The 19,134-nt window shown below is 48.1% G+C and overlaps 1 protein-coding gene across 5 annotated transcripts in view; it reads left to right on the forward strand.

The window, feature by feature from the left end:
• The first annotated feature begins 6,036 nt into the window (after positions 1–6,036).
• LOC109530043 (serine/threonine-protein kinase N1-like) overlaps positions 6,037–19,134 on the forward strand; it is a 22,541-nt gene continuing 9,443 nt past the window's right edge. For 4 of the 5 annotated variants that reach the window (XM_019893548.1, XM_019893549.1, XM_019893551.1 and 1 more), the window contains exons 1-12: positions 11,158–11,492; positions 13,090–13,390; positions 13,843–13,988; positions 14,073–14,193; positions 14,785–14,930; positions 15,017–15,230; positions 15,537–15,731; positions 16,327–16,436; positions 16,609–16,752; positions 16,928–17,003; positions 17,355–17,496; positions 18,003–18,078. In XM_019893548.1, the coding sequence (XP_019749107.1) occupies positions 11,403–11,492; positions 13,090–13,390; positions 13,843–13,988; positions 14,073–14,193; positions 14,785–14,930; positions 15,017–15,230; positions 15,537–15,731; positions 16,327–16,436; positions 16,609–16,752; positions 16,928–17,003; positions 17,355–17,496; positions 18,003–18,078 (1,761 nt within the window). In that variant the 5' untranslated portion in view covers positions 11,158–11,402. Of the gene's footprint in view, positions 6,495–11,157; positions 11,493–13,089; positions 13,391–13,842; positions 13,989–14,072; positions 14,194–14,784; positions 14,931–15,016; positions 15,231–15,536; positions 15,732–16,326; positions 16,437–16,608; positions 16,753–16,927; positions 17,004–17,354; positions 17,497–18,002; positions 18,079–19,134 lie in introns of those variants that run through there. The other variant, XM_019893552.1, reaches the window with a different exon arrangement.

Here is a 19,134-nt window from a genome sequence, read left to right on the forward strand (position 1 = left end):
ACACGTTTGATTGTTCATTGATGATGTCGAGCACGAGTTTCACTGATGCTCATCACCGTTCGATGTTTTTAAAGTACACCTACATTGCTGGCTAATTTCGACTTTTTGAGTGCAATTTTATCTCGGTGACGGGACTCCCTGTCTGTCCTCTTCTGTATTGCATCGTGTGTGCAGGGAATGACTGCTGCTCCATGTGATAACGAAGACTGAGACAAGTGCGAGCATTTCCATTGGCTGCCCACGTTATCATGCGGCTGCAGTCACTCCTGCCTGTCAAGTCATGTCAAACGCCAAAATGCCCTGCAAATATTAATGCAATTTATTATTATTTTGGGGCTAGGATACCTTTTTACTGTCCACAGTCTTGGTTGCGATTTTTTTTTTTTTTTTTTTTTTTTTACACGGTTTACAGCTCACTAAATTCGTCCTGAGGCTTTCTTTTTCCACTGTGTGCAATAAAACAATACGCTCAAAGCAAGTAGACGACAATAAACGCGGAAATACTTTTTCCTTTGAACAGATACTTGATATGTTGCGCTGGACGGGTTACCGACGAAAACTGCGGTCTTGAATGTGACTTTCCTTTGAGTTGCACCTTCACCCCGTCAGATTTCTCCTGAACCCACCACCTCCTTGTCCTTGTCGTTGTGCCACCCGTTCAATTTCTGCATGCATCTGACGGATGCACAAAGTGACACTGAATGTCTCACAGGAGACAAGAAGAGAGATGAAGCGGATGACCGGCTGCACACGTGCTCCCTGGAAGACCACCGCAACCAGAACCATTCCACCGCGGTTCCCATAGCCAATGGTCACTATCTGGCACTGGTTCCAGGCAACAGGAGGCCCATCGACCCAACCGTCGCGGCGCAGTTTGCCCAAATCGAACAACCTTTAACCGGCAACGACGATGCGTGCGCTTTGCGTGGGGAGCAATTGCGGAGGCTGCAGCAGCACCAGGAGAAGCTTCAGGAAATGCAGCATCGCCAGGAACAGGAGAGGCAGAAGAGGCAGTGGTTGGAGGAGGAGCGGCTGCGGCTTGAGCAGCAGAAGCAGTTGGAGAAGCAGCGAAGGGAACTTCTTCAGCTGCAGCTCCAACAGCAGCAGCAAGAGCACCGCCAGCGCAGGCAGGTCCTGCAGTGGCAACTGGAGCTGGAGCAGCAGTACCGCATGCAGCAGAAGCAGATCCAGCAGCAGCAGCAGCAGCAGCTGAGAAGGAGCCCGACCGGAGTCACGCTCTCGCCCTCTTCGGGTTTGTGCACCATCTACGAAGCCATGGAAACCAGCGACGAGGACGAGGACGCCAGAGTCGAGCAGAACGGGAACGCGCAAGGGAGGAGGAGGATGCGATGCTACCAGAGACAGCTGTGTCCGTTGCCTCCGCACGAAGCGGAGTGGAACCAAAAGGTGGACATTGTTCAGCAGCTGATCAACCAAACGCTGATGTTGTCCGGAAACGGAGGCTGTCCACCTCTCCTCCTCTTACCCGTGGGGACAGGCGGAACCTTGAATCGCCTCGACAGCAGCCAGGGGGCCATCACCTGGAGACTGGACTGTGGTGGAGGTGGAGACCCAGCACTAGTCACCGAACAAACAAGGACGTGTAAGACAAAAGAAAAGTTTGCTCTTTTGCAACATACTCACCGGTAAGTTAAGTGGCAAGATTTGAAACGGTCTTATCACAATCCATTCAAATCACAGTGAAAAAATCTATTTTTTTCCCCCAAACCAACAAGCATTTCACAATATAATATAAATGGTACATTATAAAAGGAACCGACAGTGGTCCCCATTTGTAGGTATAAAAAGTCAAAAGTCAGGAGAAACCAGGCGGACCTGAAATAAAATACTTCCGCGTTCCATTCTTCTTCCAACAAAATAATATACCACCATCTAGTAGTTGAAGTGGAATTACACCCAAAATAACCCAGAGACTGTGCATTTAAATGATAAAAGGAGCCAACAGTTGTCCCCATTTGTAGGTGTAAAAAAAATCAAAGTCAAGAGAAACTCGGCGGGCCTGAAATAAAATACTTCGGTGTTTCATTCTTCTTCCAACAAAATAATAGACCACCATCTAGTAGTTGACAGTGGAATTACACCCAAAATAACCCAGAGACTGTGCAAAATAAGAGTTACAGTGTGTACAAAAAGGAAAATAGCAGGTTTGCGAACCCAAAACTAATCATGGGGCGATTTACTGCAGCACACTTGCCATGTGTCGGCTTATTGTGGTTGCCCAAAATATATACATACCTAGATCTGGGAAAAAAACAACTAAATAGTCAACTCAGTATAAGAATTAAGCAATGAAGGTTGCCCAAAATATATGCATACCTAGATCTGGAACAAAAAACCAACTAAATAGTCAACTCAGTATAAGAATTAAGCAATGAGATAATCAATCGTACATAACGTTTAAGAAATGTTTTCCTCTCCGAGTCGCTGATCTGAACTCAGTGAGACGAGCTGCCGATAAAATGCGGTGGCAACATTAGCTATCATAATGATTACGATCATGACCAGTAGACAATAGACCCGATGTGTTTAAATAACGTATATCAAGTTTGTGAACTTTCATTTACGTTTTTGGGTCACGGCATGTTTAGCTTCTACCCACGTGTTTATCCGGTTACAATTGAACCTTTGTTTATTCTATAATAGTCGACCGCAGCCTGAACGTTGACGATTTTGATCAGGACTTGTCATCGGTTATATGAGCGCAAGGATTTATATTTAGCACCCTTTAATTTTAGACTGCGCAGGGCTGTTTGATTGATTGCCCTTATCCAGCCACGCATATCACGGCCTGTTAAGTAGGACCAGAGCGTGCTTCCTTGCTCAACTCGTCTTCAATTCAAAGCACCGCTTTGTGTTTACAATGAAGTGGCGCGGGAACAACACTCCTCCTGTGTGTGTGGTTGTGTATATGTCTCTTAAGCTATGACAAATTGCACTTCTGTTTTACTTTAATTAGCATGTGAGTTGAAGTGTCCGTACAGGTAAGTGTCCGTTGTGTTTATTGATGTTTGTTGTGGGCCAGCAAACCCTCTCAGTGACAAAAAAAAAAAAAAAAAACAGCTATGAAACAGACCATTGTGTTCATCAAATAGGATTATTTCCAGTCTGGAAAGGCTTTGGGCACACTCAACAGAACGCAGTCACTGAATGTTGCTGTGACTTCATCGGACAACCGGGATTTCATGCACCCATCAGTCAGGGAGGACTGAAGCGGGTGTGGGAGAGAAGAAGGCCCTCCTTGTCCTGTTGTTGAGAGGAGGGGACTGGAATGGGCGGCCGAGGGCCTTGCGAGGGTGTTGGGAGACGGGGCGGGGGCGTCAGGGGTGCAGTTGTTGTCATCCCTCGCAAATTCCAAAGCCGTCGCCTCATTTCCCGGGTCGGCCAGCATTCAGGGAGTCGCCAAGGTTACCGATGATGTCATGCTGAGGGAAGAAGGCTTTATTTGGGATGAGACAATGCACCGTTTTGGGCAGGCAGCTGGTGAGGATGGGGGAATCTTTAATCCTGAAAGGACATTATGCTCAGACGTTATTCTTTTTTTTTATTTATTTATTTTTTTAATGGATGCTGTTCATGTCTTTCACTGTGTGTACTTCACTGTGCAGGCTAGATCACATATTTTATTATACGTAATATCAGTTAGTCACAATACATTACGATACAGTTGGTGTAAAAAAAAAAAAGTCCATGAACCCCTGTTCAAATGCCATGCTTTTGTTAAAGATCAAACATTTCAAAACTTTTTCCACCGTTAATGTGTCTGTTGATTTTTTTTTCTATTTAATTTTACAGGTTAAGGGTCACATTAACGGAGTTAATAGTGTTAAAAATACTTGGGCATCTTTTTTTTATATCACAGAAACAGGGGTGTGTAGACATTTATCAAACATTTTCAGGTCGGAAGGTAGGCTTAACCTGATAATACATATGATTAAAAAAACAACAGCGCCACCTAAAGGCTGGGCAAGACACTCGCCGTATGCAAAATTGCACATCGGAATTATTGTGGTGTACTTGATGCAGTATCGATGTAATGCTCTTCTATGTTCAAGACTTTCTATGTTGGACTGCTCATTGAGGAGTTTGATGAATCCTACTTGATATGACTTTTGAAAGCAGCATGTCCAGAATATAGGTTGCAGTTTTCTACATAATTTAACGATTTATTCAGCAAGTATCTATACAAGTTATACAATGAGGAAGCCGTATTTTTTGTAAGGAGTTTCTATATCTGCCATTATGTATGGCGTTTGAAATGCACAATAAACCCTACTCGATAGTTTTATAAATCAATTTCTACGCGTACACAAAATATGCTCTGTAAAATAAGATTTTTAAGACAATCAGTAAATGTTGCTGATAGCTGCTATAAATACTTATTGATTCATCCAAAGTTTTATCAAAAACATTCCAGCTCCGACGAGCGATGTAGCACAACCAACATTAACAATGCATGTTTCATTTCAATGATACGGTCTATAGTGCCTGAATTTCCCTGTTTTTTCTTGACATGTTTAGTGTCTTGATGTGATGTTGATGTATTCGTGTGAAACGTCACTGTTGAAACTGAAAATGATGTTTTATGTGAAATTTCGATCTTTTTTTTTAACCGCATAACTACTTCCGGTGTTCCATTTGCCACTTTGCTTTCTGTGCAAAACTGAGAAGACCCTTGTTCCGTTCATGAATAAAGTGGGGTGATGTCTGTCATATGTTGAATGCACTCCAAATATATTCAATATAAATCGTGCTTTTTAGATGTGGCTGTGAGCGTGAATGGGTGTTTTTTGCCTATCTGTACTGCAATTGTTTGGCAACCAATCCAGGGTGTGCCTTGCCAATTGCCCAAAATCAGCTGGGACAGACTGAGGACAAGCAGTATAGAAAATGGATCGATAGATTCTAGCCGATCCTTCCTACACGCCGATGCCAGCCCATGACTATTAAATCGGGTACATCTGCCTATACACTTGCACAACAATATGGTCTGTTACAAATCATTTCGTCATGCTCATTTTCGATTGACACTGTCAGAATGACACGAAAGTGGAACCGCGCTGCATCGTACATTGTGCTGTGTGTTTCCTCAAATCCGATTTGAAACGTTTAGCGTGACGCAGAACTGTTCCACACCACTGACAACTACAACCACATTCGAAGTCATTGTGCAGTAGCGCCTAATATTATGGCCAATGAATGTATTCAACGATAAAGCATACAGCTGCTAGCGCCACCTTGCTGTGGTTTCCGCTTGTCAAATGTCAATGTCAACAGGTCCGGATGAAGCACACTCGAGTGCTGGACTGCATCAAGCTTTCATTAATAGCGATGGCTAACGCGCGGGGAAATATGCTACATTTTCAAAATAAGACATCCTTTGGCCTAATAAACAAGGAATGAGGCCTTTTTTAATTTCCTTGGGGATGGTTTGAGTCAGTCTTGGATGACTTTCAGGCGAGAGGTGAGCTACAGCCTGGACTGGTCGCCAGCCTTTCTCACTTCTTTAAAATAATGGTCATGTAATCAAATGTGTCTTTCTTCCCAATTGAGATGGATTATTAAAGGTACAGTCAACCCTAAACGTTGACTCTTATACCATTATTAAAGCTATTAAGGTTGTGTATAATGTGTCATAGCAGATTACTGTACAAGGAGGGCCATCGGCGTCATAAACACACATTGGATTAAACACAACACTAGAACCACTTGCGGAGTTTAAGGATCTTTTTGTAAACATTCATCTTTACTTTTTAGTTTTGTCCTCAAATTACAACCTGTGATTTTCTTTTTACTTTTCAGAAGGGGTTGAAATCGTACTTCTGCTTTCACCAGTATATATTTTTTTTTTACACTGGCACTATATTTGTACTGTACTTCTACTCAAGTAGGTGTCTGAGAACTTTTCCAACGGCTGCTCCTTCGCATCGACACGCATGCGCCGTAGTAGGCATATTTTGAAAGGTCAAACCGGAAGTGCTATTTTTCCTTTCCCCTCCCTTAAGTGACTTGATGCCCGTTTCGCCCTCCCCCTGAGCTCCTGTCAGCTTTCAACCGCCCGCGTCTTGTTAGGAGCGAGTTGACGGTGGCGACATGGTCCCGGCGGTGGTCGTGAAGTGGAGCGGAGCGTGGCGGTGACTCCGGCGGCGAGCCTTCCGTGTCCCATCTGCAGAGGATGAGCAGCCAGCCACCTCAACGACCCTCGCTCACACCAGCGCAGGACGCCTTGCAACTGCGCGATGCGGCTCAGGGTGCAACGAGGAGGCGACGGTCTCCTCTCTCCTCTCCGCTCAAAGCATCTCCTGGCCGGGTTCATGTTGACACTTTCTCCGAGTAGTTTTTTGTCACTGTTGTTGACCACGGCGCCCCCGACGTTTGGCCGCTTTCTGGGGAAGTGCATCATGATCTGATCTTGAAAGCGAAGCAGGCGGTTAATAGGAGTCACCTGGAAGCACATGATGGCCAACGAGCTGCAAGTAAGTTCTTGACTTTCTGACGCCTGTGTTGCACGTATGCAAAACAGTTTCGCGTGCGTGTTTACGACATGAACTGATTATTTAGCATTTGACGTTCTTTAGAATTAATATCTTGAATTTGGAGAAGGGGGGAAACTTCTAATCGATTGGGATAAGTAAGCGTTTGGATTGTTTCAAGAAGTCATATCTTCTCAGTCTTTGCGCAATTCAATTCAATGCTTTTATTAATGAAAGGGGCACGACACCTTGGACTCCCGCGCGGTAGTTGGCATCGGGTGGAGGGCCTGCTGTGAGTCATTGGAAGGTGTTGTGCAGTCGTCCAGTGTGTCAGGTTACAGATCTCCCGGTGTCGATCCAACCTCGGATGGAGTATAAGGAAATGGTCAAAAATGATCAAGGTCAGCTGTGGTTCTGTTCCATCCAGGCAGCACTCGGGCACATTCTGACTGTTTTGGGAATTCTCTCAATTCGTTTTGGGCGGCAATGTGGGCGAGCGGTTACAAGTTTTGAGGGCTTTCGAATTTGGGCTGTGGCCTTCGTGCAACTTATCCGTGTGTGCTTATTGGGGCGCTGTGGCTTCTTCTCATTTTAAAAACCACGCTTGGTTGATGAAAGCCTCCTAGTAGTGTCCTAGATGTGAATGTGAGTGTGAATTATTTATATCTTTATGTTATATTTTTATGATCAATTCATTGAGTCATTGATTATAAAGACACATCCCTAATTTCACTATTGTCCACTTTGGTATAGCTTATGTACCAGAGTGCGTTGCAGTTGTCTACTCAGCAGCTGTAATGTGTGAAGTATTTTATTTTTTCGATACGCATGCCTAAACATATTCCTTCCCGAGTGTGCACTTGCGTCCTCTCATCAATCAGCAATTGAGTGGTAGGTATACCTCGCACGTTGTCGAGCTTCCCTGCACCGCAATGTCGGGTTTTTCTGCCCACTCTCACGTATTCCGTGATGCTGTCATGGTGACTGCAGAGCGGCAGGCAATGATCAGCGAGTGATGGCGGACGGAGATGCGCCGATTGAGGTCGCTTGAACCCTCTCGCACGGGGCCACATTCAGTGGGAGAACCTCATCGTATCGCAGACCGATAGACCCAGTTCAAAATACATTCTAATTAAAACGAGTCGGGCTGCAGATAAGAATTCTTTTGGTAATCAAATAATCTGTGGGTTATTTTCATCGGATTTTCATCCTTTTTTTTTTTTTTTTTTTTTTAAGAGGTCTCACCGAAACGTGGGTCGAATCCGTCGAGGTCACTCAATGTCTTGGCCTTTCTTTTTGCTTCCTTGAGCAACACATGAACTCTCACGCAGGCCGAGACCAGAAGTGCAGCGCAACTCTTTTCTCTCGGTTTGATTTGCTCGCAGCCTGTTTATCTTTTTGGCCCTCCTCCGTCACATGACTTCAGGGGTGTAAATCAAGCCCGGTGGTGAGGACGCAAGCCCTGCGCCCAGCTGATAATGTAACGTTCGCTTTGGGGAAGCTGCCGTCTGCAGTCTGCAGCCTCCTTCATGAATTGTTTATTTCTTTCGGGGGTTTCGAGTGTAAGAGCATGGGAGAGCAGCTCCTGCCGCTCGCCGCCGGCTCTTTCCTGGGCGGAGAGGAGCAGCCAAATGACTTTTGTATCGATCATCCGGCAGGAGGGAGGCGGCGGCTTCTTGCATTTTCTTTAATGTCCTCGGAAGACTTTGGAGAGGTCTCCTTCATCCAACCCGGCTGATCGTCTCCCTCGTGTTACGATCCGCCGCGACGGGTTGAACGGCGCTCGCAACCTCGTCTTCTCCTTCTGCCGCAAGAAGATAAAAGAGACCGAGGATTTGAAAAGTTCAGTTCGGTAACAAACGGCAAGACTGACTTCAACGGGCTGTAAATAGTGTTGGTGCTCCTTCGCAGTCAACAGTCATTTTGACACGTGCGTGTGTGCGGTTTACACGCCTCACAACCTGTGAGGTGAGTCCAAGCCGGTAGACGAAGAGACCTCAGTTCAAATCAGGTCCACTTGAGGAAACCAAGCCGGTAGACGAAGAGACCTCAGTTCAAATCAGGTCCACTTGAGGAAACCATCTTCAAGCCGAGGTCCGCAAACATGACGATACCATTAGGATGGTCTGAAACACGATCTCTCCCCCGGCACCGTTTTTGACCATCGGAAACGGCACACGCCCCCCTGCCATGGACCTGCGCCTGAATACATGGGGTCAGAGTCAGGCTCGAGATGACCTTTGAGGTCGGCCGATTATAGCCTGTAAGATGTGCCGTGACCTCTTCAGAATGTGCAAAGGCCGCTGGTGTGACCGGAGTAAGTAGAAGCTGGCCTGGAGAGACACAGAATATGATTGACCCGGTTGTGGTTCCCCCCGATGCAATTGAGATGAGTTCTCCCGCTACTGTTCTGGGGTCATGTGATATCGTCTGTTTGTTGTGCTACAATAGCGCTGTCGGCTCGAAGGGGAGTGCAGACCCGAGGCTCAATCCTTGATGGTGTCCTGTCTGGACCCAGAGGCCAAAACGGCATGCGGGGGGGGGGCAAAATAGGAGCTATTCTAACCTGTAGGCAGGCAAGGGTCGGACTTAGTTAGTCGCAGCGTCGCACAAATGTAACCTAAACTTCCGCCATTGTTGTCATGTGCCATTTTTGGAGACGGTGGCGCAATCAGAAGGAGCCTGGCGCCATTTTGTGTGTGTGTGCGTGTGTGTGTGTGTGTGTGTGTGTGCGTGTTTTAATCCACCAACAAACAATGCATAGGAAACTTTGAGAGGAGTAACTTAAGGAGGATAAATGGCATTCAATGAATAGGATACAGTGTCTGCACAGGGAAAGTCCAGACAGGAGGAAGTTCGATAGGGTTGTGGATGTTTGGACTCCTTTCATAACATCTTTTAGGCTGCTGCCTTGTGTTTCATTCTGACGGTGTGAGAGTTTATATTTACCACCTTCCCGATACCTACCTGGCAATTTACCGGTCGATTTCGATTCCTCCCCTCACCTGCAGTCCTGGGCTGTCGGTCATGACAGAAAGAAGGCGTTCCCATATACAAGCGGCTGAAATGAGTTTCCTCCGCAGGCATGTCCAGACTCTCTCTGGGAGGTGGAATGAGAAGTTCGGTCGTCCGACAGGGGCTCAAATTCGAGCCGCCGGCTCCTCTGCGTTGAGAGGAGCCAGATGAGGTGGCTCGGGCATCTGATCGGGATGCCTGCTGGACGCTCCCCCGATGAGGTGCTCCGGGCATGTCCCGCCGCGAGGAGGCCCGAGGGACGTTGCCTCTTCCAATTCGGATTTGTTTTTCCCTCTTGGCTGTCTTTTAAAACCGTTTTATCGGGATAGCCTCTGTCAGGTTGAAGCGATGGTTCTGTTGTTGCCTGGATACAGTAAAACCTTTTCAAATGATATTTGCTTAAAAATCTGTGATAGAGCGGGAACAAACAACTATGATTTCTATTTAGCTTGACGGCAGTGCCTTTTGCACCCAGATCTCTCCGTCGCCTTCCCCCAGGTTAAGCATGTGCACTGTAGAACTTTTCCCAGAGAGGATTTTTGGCGGGCTTATTCCGGCCCAAACAGAGGAACTTTTTGTTGCAGCCGAGTTCACAATGGACAAAGCCGGCAGCGCCAACATAAGCATTTGCTGAAGTCTTTGGAGAAGATCGACTTCTGTACAAAGATGCCATTCAGGTTGCTGTGATCCTCCCCAGCTGTGGAGTAGAGCACACTCGCATACGCACGCACGCGTGCACACACATGCACATGCGCACCATTCAAACACACGGATGCACTTTTTCACGCGAATGCATGTGAGGTACAGGACGGCATAGCGCACCCAATTCAGCCAAGTTGCACAACAAAAAAAATATCAAAAGGAGATTGCGCAACCTCATTTCTTCCGCAATAAGAGGGATTGGAGGGGTTAGCGGGCAACCCGTACGGTCCAAGGTACATTGTGTAAGCTCATTCCTAGTGGACCAGAGAGCAAATCATAATTCCAGTTTGCCAGGGTTTTGTTTGTTTGCTCATGCATCCATCAGCCACCTGCACACAGTAATTGTGCTTCCACAAATAAAAAGTTTGGATTGTCTTTTAGGGTTTTTTTTTTCTTCCCTTTACTTAGCTTGGCTCAATTGTCAGCAGGCCATCGGTAGAATTGTGGCCAGGCACGGTGCACCTATTTTTGGGAACTATTGATGCCTGCAAAAAAAAAAAAAAAAAACACAAACGCTGAAATGTCAAGTCCTTGGCCTGACTTGGAATTAGAAGGTCAGCAAAAAGGTTTTGCCCTTTTTACCCTTTGTGGGGTTTCCAAGTTGAACACAGCTCTGCTCACTGAATGTGAGTAAATAGTGTGTTCTGTGCAGATCACTTGTGAATGTAGCAGCAAGACAACTTAAAAAAAAAAAAAATCGACCTCATGAATCTTCTTTTTTTTTTTTACTTGCGTACATATTTTTAGAGATGGGAACAATTGGTTTAATATGACCGCAATTGATCAAACAATGCTGCCTCTCTGCTTTGGGTCGTAACAGGAAGCTGGCTAGCTGCGAGCTCTCCCACTTGCACAACCACCAGTGCTTGCATCTACTGAATGTGTGTGTGTGTGTGTGTGTGTGTGTGTGTGTGTGTGTGTGTGTGTGTGTGTGTGTGTGTGTGTGTGTGTGCGCGCAGCAAATGCATGACTCCTCCATGAGCAGAACAGGAAGCGACCCAAGTCTACACTGTTCTCTCTCTCTCTCTCGTCTCCTCCAGCTCGTGCGCTTGCTCTGGAGTTCGACAGGCTTTTGAGCGTAAATCCATTCTGGATTTTGAGAGGCTCGTATTAGTGGCGTACGCCGCGCGAGTGCTGGGTGGGGAAGCGAGTGAGGAGGGGGGAGGGGGGAGTGAGTAAAGCCAGAGGCCAAACATGGCTAGTGAGGATGCAATTGAGGACCACATGAGGGATCAACCTGCGGATGACCTCGTACACACTGAGCAGAGTGACGCAGATCATTCGGTAGGCGACTCTTCAGCTCAAATCAACATGGCCGCCTCGTCGTCCCGCCAGCGTCGAGCGAGCGTGGCCTTCGCTTATCTGCTGCTTCCTCTTTCACATTTTGGAAATCTGAATCACTTGTGTTACTCTTGTTGCTGTTCTGACGGTCACCTTTTGTTTCGGCCCTTCTGTGGAAGTCGCCTTCCTCTCGGGCGTTTTGAGTCCGAAAACTCCCGAGATGAAGTTGTATTGTGACGAGCAAGAGTTTGTCACAGCGCAAATTCTCCTTTCCTGCCTTTCATGGTTTGTGACCGCCGAGGTCCCTGCTGGGGTTGGCCGCAGGGTAGATAGACACTCACTGACCTCAACATTTGCCACACTTGCGCAACACACGGTCGCAAAATCAGATTTCGACAAAAAGTCATGTTTGGATTGTCATTTGTCAGTTTTGGAGACAAAAATGTTTGAATCGTTTGGAGGTGGTCTTCTGAGACCGTCCCGTTCAAACATTTGGAGCCGTGAAATGCGTTCTCGGGGTCTGCGTCACCGTCAGGTCGATTGTCAGGGTCACCGTGGGGTCATCGTGCTCCACCCAAAGGAAGACTGGCAGTGATCAGCTTGACCACACAAGCCCACGCACGGCACGCCAACTCAGACGACTCGCCGTCGCTTTCCAGCGACCTTCTCTTAAGATTTGACGTTTTCAGCCCTACTATGCTGCACTCGGCTTTAGCTTTGAATGATTCCGATCGGCAGCCCCAGTCGGCTTGTAGCTGGATGCACACCGAGGCATAAGACCTTGTAATCAGATCTACTAAGCTGGCTGGCTGGCTGGCCGCATGATGGATCGCACATCTCGTCATCTTGATAATGGAACGTGCAATGTGCGGATGGCAAAGACGAGCGATACGCTCATCGTTTCATACGGAATATCATGCTTTTATCTGACTTTGAACAATCAGATGGAGCCTTGAAGGAGAACAGCTATCTTGGGACATTACTAACAATCACTTGGAATTGACATGTATATATGGACGAAAATCTCATTTCTTGAGCTGCGCGTTAAATATCTCGCTCATATCGATATCGCAATGCTCGGCGCCCAGATCGCATCTCGCACCTTTATCCGATATCGAGCAGCCGTATAACCTAGCATTTATTTGGCACCTGAGATCGGCACCATAAGCTTGCAGACGGGAGGCAGCCTTTGAGCCAGCCCGAAGCATCAGAGACCCCGATGACTATCTGTATGCCCGCTCTTTTAATCTGCTGTAATCACGTGAGTGTTGAGCATAGACGCACTAATGTGGGCTCAGCTGTTTACGCACTCAAAGTAAATGGGAAGCGGGCTCCATTGACGTGGCACCCTTCGACCTTCGAGGCTCTCAAAGGGCTTTTAACAACGTTGCCTCCTGATAGCTCACCCTCATAAACCGAGGCGGGTAGAGCAGCCAAAAATGGTCCTCAAGTAAGAGTGCTGTTACTTTCCAATCATGTATTACGGCGCATTGCATCGCCTCCGTGTGGCTGTTGAGATTTTGCGAGCGCCGGCAAAACGTCGCTTGTGGTTGGGTTGCGTTGGTGAAACGGAGTCAGGTGGCCGTCTTTCTGATTTCAGACCGATCCGGGCGGGCTGTCGGTACTGCAGCAACTCGGCTTGGACCAGAACTCGGACCTCTCGGATTCCGGTGTGCAGCAACTCCTGGATGAGTACCGGGAGAGGATCCGCAGGGAGATCCGCAAAGAGCTGAAGATCAAAGAGGGAGCCGAGAACCTCCGCCGAGCCACCACCGACAAGAGAAATGCCCAGCAGGTGGACTCGCAGCTGCGCAGTTCCAAACGCAAGCTGGAGTGTCTCCACGCTCAGCTGCAGGAGCTCGATGCGCTCATCGTGGTCAAGAGTCACAACGAGAACCGAGGTAGGCTTTCTGCTAGGGAAAAAAAAAACAATGCTCAAAATGTGTCTCAATTGCGGATTTCGTAACTTAACGGGCGTTCGATCAGCGGTGCATCTTGTCCGACAAATGCCACGATTTGAGTTTTTTCAATTTAACGGAGCTGTCGCTTAGTTGATTTTATTGTATTTATTTCTGCGTTGCGCGTCGCACGCAGACGAACCAGCCAAGTTTCTGAGGTCACTCACTAAGCCACGCCCCTTGTTGTCATTTTGTGTTCTGGTGAGCCTTAGCCAAGCAACCGTTGTCTTTTTTTTTTTTTTTTTTTTTTGCTGTCAGGAGGCTGTATTTATGTTCAGGGCGCTCTGGTAAAAGCGACTCAACAACGTGCATTGGCTGAGCCGACACAAGCATTCATCTTGACCCGCTCTACCACTCCAGTACGTTGCCCTTAACCCGCTGCCCTCCTCTTCCAGATGCCGCTACGTCCCCGGGCTCGGTCAGCCGACCGTCTGCCAACCAGCAGCGCATTGCTGCGTTGGAGCGTCAGCTAAACATTGAGTTGAAGGTCAAACAGGGGGCAGAAAACATGATCCCCATTTATGCCAACGGCGCTACCAAGGTGGTTCCACGAACAAACGTGCCCTTAGTTTTCGCTGCATTGTGCCTTCTTATTATTTTCGATTTTTTTTTAATTTTCTTGCAGGACAAGAAGCTTCTCCAGACGGCCCAGCAGATGCTGCAGGACAGCAAGACGAAAATTGATATCATCCGCATGCAGATCCGAAAGGCCATGCAGGCCACGGAGCAATCGGAGGACAGCCCATGTATGTCGTCGTTTTTTTTTTTCATCCTCGCTCGACTTTCGGGTCCCCTTTTAGCGTTCGCCCACCTGTCACACTGCATATTTCATGATGCCGGCAGTCACGGATCGATTCTTTCTTCAGAAGCTCACAGCGCCCGCTCAAACACACTCACGCACCGACGCCACGTGCACGCAGACATTGATGCGCACGCCGTCCATTACAGCCCTCTCGCTCTTGGTTCGAGACTTATTGATGTTCCTCCATCCCCCTCAGTGTTGGCCAACAACTAAGAGCTCGGCCTCATTTAGCAGAGGTTAGAGACAAAGAAGGTTGGCTCCGGCCGGACACGGGGAGTCGGGATGGGGGAGGGAGGTGGAGTCACAGAGACACCACTTCAAGGGCCGCGTGTTCACAAGCGCAATGTTGTCGTTTTCACACACATATGCTCACACTTCCTTCCACACCCCAAGGATCAAGAATTATATAACGCTTAAGACAATACTCCCATTTTTTGGGGATGATTTCAACATTCACTTCTGAAAAATAGTCACGGATACGAATGAAGTCATTTCGTCAGTTTTTGCAAATGCGTCGCACAATATTGCGTGCTAGGTAAACCCGACCTGTGCGGGGTGGAGTTGCGCGTGGAGGAGCTGTGGCATCATTACCGCGTGGAGCACGCCATGGCGGAGGGAGCAAAGAACATGCTGCGACTGCTCGGCGCGGGCAAGGTCCAAGACAAAAAGGCCATCGCGGAGGTCAGCGTTTGACTTTGTTGACCAAGCGACACACGAGCGAGGTGCCGGTCGTTCCGCCGTCAACGATTGCTCTGTCCGACCCGCAGGCGCAATGCGGTCTGAGCGAGTCATCGCAGCGTCTGGACCTGCTCAGGTGCTCTCTGGAGCAGCGGCTACTGGAGCTCCCGGAGGACCACCCCAAGGCCTGTCTGATCAAGGAGGAGCTGGCGTTGGCTTCCTCCTCAGCGTTTAGCAGCCGCCAAAGCACACCCTACGTTCACAACCAGTACAGCACCCTGAGTAAACCGTCGCCTCTCACAGGTAGACACCGAGGGCCCCCCGATGAGCACTTGTCATGAGATTGAGCAAACTGGAGAGCGAATCAGGTTGGCTGATTGCGCGTCTTCGAATAGTACGTCTGCAAAAAAAGGCACTGCGGTGCGTCATCGTCCCCGAGCCGCTCTTCAAGCGGGGCAGTGGGGGGCAAAAGGGAGGAGAAGCGGAAGCAAAACAGGCTTGCATGTGGTTTAACGACATGCAAGAGTTAAAAAAAAAAACAAAAACAGAATGGCCATCCTTGCCCTGTTCGACATTGTCACCTCATTGATATGTGACCTCTTTGTGCAGGAACCCTTCAAGTTCATCTTTTGGGATGCGTAGGGCTGCCAGAGGTGGTCCCAGGCCGAAGCAGAGGGACCCCCGCGCTTCTTCCCTCTTACTCTCCGGGAGACGGACGCTCCTCCTTCAAACTGAGCGGCCTCTACAGCCGCAGCACCAGTAGCATGAGCCTTAAGATCCCCGGCAAGAATGACGAGCTGTCCAGTACGTGATCTTTATTCGATGGTAGAAGTGGGGAAAAAAAAAATTGGAATTGCCGTCGAAAACGAGTCGTGTAAAAACACTTTTCAAATGAACAAGAGAGGGCTTGTTACATGACAAGAAAAAAAACACAATGCTGGTTCGCTCATCATGAACTGTTGCAGCCATGATTTTTTCACATTGACTAAGACGAGAAAAATTGATTTAAAAAAAAAAAAAAAAAAAATGACAGCAACGTTGCGCCTCAGACATGAAAATAGGTGAGACTCCATCGACAGGATTGGTCCTGGGTGCAGTCAAGTCATGTCCTCCCGCTCGCTGCAAATCAATTGGCAAACCCATCGAGTGCAGTCGTGATCAAATCAACTTGAAGAAACTTTTGTTTCATTTCAATAACTTGGAACTTGCTTGGACTTTTTTGCTCGATGTGCTCAGCTCATTCGATGAACCTCCAAAAAAAAAAAAAATTTTTATTCTGACCTGGCCAATTCAAGAGTTGCAAAGAGAGTCCAAGCCCAAGGTTACTGATCACTTTTCATGAGTCACAGCCCTCATCGAGAAGAATAAAACGACGCCTCTGTTTGTGTGCGCACTAAAGCGGAAGTGAGTGCCGTGCTGAAGCTGGAGAACACGGTTGTGGGTCAGACCGCTTGGAGAACGTTTGGCGATCAGACGTGGGACCAAAGCTTCACTGTGGAGCTGGAGAGGGTGAGAAGAGATTGCGGCCGGCGCTCCGAAAACAAAAATCTTTCGAGTATGCTTGCTCGTGCGGATGTCTGCGCCAATTCCAGAGTTGTTCATGAGGAGCAATTTGGTTGCCGGGAGTGATATCGAAGAGGGAGCTTGTATAAACACGGTGTTGTTTTATCTGTCGGACTAGTCCAGGGAGTTGGAGATAGCCGTGTACTGGCGAGATTACCGCTCCCTGTGCGCTCTGAAGTACCTGAAGCTGGAAGAGTTTTTGGATAACCAAAGGCACCGAGTCAAGCTCGATCTGGAGCCGCAGGGCCTGCTCCTGGCAGAGGTAGTCACGCACAATGAACGGATAGACAGTATATGTCCAAAACGTAGCCATTTTTTGGGACGTGACAACATTCCGGTCGTGTCACGTCCAGAAAATCAATCGGATTGACTGCAGAATTTCGGATTCAAAAAGACTCCTTCCTTCTTCGTGTACCATATGTGAACTTTTGTTTCAGGTCACCTTTTTCAATCCGGTCATCGAGAGAGGACGAAGACTCCAGAGACAAAAGAATGTCTTTTCCAAACAGCACGGTACGCCCAAAACGTAGCCATTTTTTGGGACGTGACAACATTCCGGTCGTGTCACGTCCAGAAAATCAATCAGATTGACTGCAGAATTTCGGATTCTTCTTCGTGTACCATATGTGAACTTTTGTTTCAGGTCACCTTTTTCAATCCGGTCATCGAGAGAGGACGAAGACTCCAGAGACAAAAGAATGTCTTTTCCAAACAGCACGGTACGCTTCAAGAGGGTCAAGCGCCGGCTTTGCGCTCTCGCTTTATTTCCAATTGGGAAGCGGGCTGAAACGCCAAGCGTACCTAAAAATTGTAGCCACTTCGTGTCTCGGTCTGTCTTTTTGCAATTGACGTGGTTTGTCTCAGGTAAAGCCTTCCTGCGTGCCCGCCAGATGAACGTGGACATCAGCACGTGGGTTCGCCTGCTGCGGAACGCCATCCCGAGTGGAAGCAACCCGCCTGCGTACGCGGCCGCTTTCTCCAGCGACGCTCTCTCGCGCAGCTCCGGGTGAGCTCATCTTCCCGCGACAGTAACATTTGTTCGAAACTATCCTGCGTTGTTTGCGATTCAGTGTTAGCGTTGAGGCTGATCTCGAAAGTCAAATTTGTTGAAGGTCCGGGTCCTCGCTTCGGAACGGTCGCGCCGGACAGCATTTTGAAGTCACGAGCTGCACGCGGCATCACGCGGCACATGCCCACATACTTTCTGTTTTTCCATTTCATCGCTTTATATGTAGTTATGAAATTCGGGTTCCATCGGCACTTCCGGAAGGCAGCTGCGGTTAAACGAAGGACCCTCGCTTCTTGTGATATCAAGTGCGAATGCTTTCGGATGAACCGTTCAATGTTTCACCTTTGAATCGATCAATTTCAAATGTTTTTCACGTTTCCGCCAGAACGCTAAAACTTTGGCGGTGGTGTTGTGTTTGCAGAGAAATTTCTGTGGAAAAGCTAATCAAATGTTTTTCACGTTTCCGCCGGAACGCTAAAACTTTGGCGGCGTTGTGTTTGCAGAGAAATTTCTGTGGAAAAGCTAACTCTGGACACAGAATCTCCCCACAAAGCCCAGATGGGAGACTTTTCCACCGCGGTGAGTGAGTCCGGGTCAAAGAGGAAGCGGCCCCTGTCTTCCCATTATCCTGTTGCTGTTCTCCTCTCTCGGGTCCGAAACGTTTGGCATGGGAGACTTTTCCATCACGGTGAGTGAGTCCGGGTCAAAGAGGGAAGCGGCCCCTGTCTTCACATTATCCCGTTGCTGTTCTCCTCTCTCGGGTCCGAAACGTTTGGCGACAGAAGCCGAAGAGCCGTCACTGAGCCGAACGAAAAGTTGGGAGGAATTAGAGAACGAACAAAGCCAAAATTCCAACCCTGGACAGTTGGAGTGGCTCTAAATGCTGGCGAGAACGGAAAGTTGGGAGGAATTAGAGAACGAACAAAAAGCCAAAATTCCAACCCTGGACAGTTGGAGTGGCTCTAAATTGGATGGAGGGGGGCTTTAATGCGAGGACGGAAGGCCAAAGCCGCGACAGTTGACTGGTCCGATGAATGCAATCCGATGGCGAGCGGCCACGTCGGAGAGAAAACACGGGAAGTGTTTTTCGGAATGAAAGACGAGAACCGAATCTCTTCCTCAGCAAAAGTGGACGCCATTCGCCCGACTATTCCCTGTCAAGATACCATTGAGCAAGACTCTGAAATTTAGTGTCAATTTTTCCAACCGCAAACAGTAACTAAAAAAAAAAAAAAAAAAACAGGTCACAAATTTAGATGAGCAGAGGGAGAGTCGGAGCGGGAAAAGGCTTGTGGCAGATGGCATGTTCATCAGAGGTCGGAGCATTAAGGGATTAATTACTGATTTTGAGAGAACTAGTTAGCGTGGAGGAAGGAGGGGAGGAGCTTGGCTGAGGGGCGGAGCCAGCCGGCCACATACGTCGGTCTGCAAGTGGATGCGACTGGCATCGAAGGCGAGATGAGCATTCGCATGTTTATCAGCCTCCTCTCGTGCTTGTTGCAGATGTCGGATCAGGGACGTCCAAATTGTTTTTTCCCAAGGGTTCACACAAGAGCACTTTTGATTTGCCTCACGTTCTAAAACCACACCCATCGGTATAGAGGGAACGATGGGGGGGGGGGGGGGGACCCAACC

This window comes from Hippocampus comes, unplaced genomic scaffold, assembly GCF_001891065.2.
Source record: "Hippocampus comes isolate QL1 unplaced genomic scaffold, H_comes_QL1_v1.1 scaffold23, whole genome shotgun sequence".
Lineage (NCBI taxonomy): Eukaryota > Metazoa > Chordata > Actinopteri > Syngnathiformes > Syngnathidae > Hippocampus > Hippocampus comes.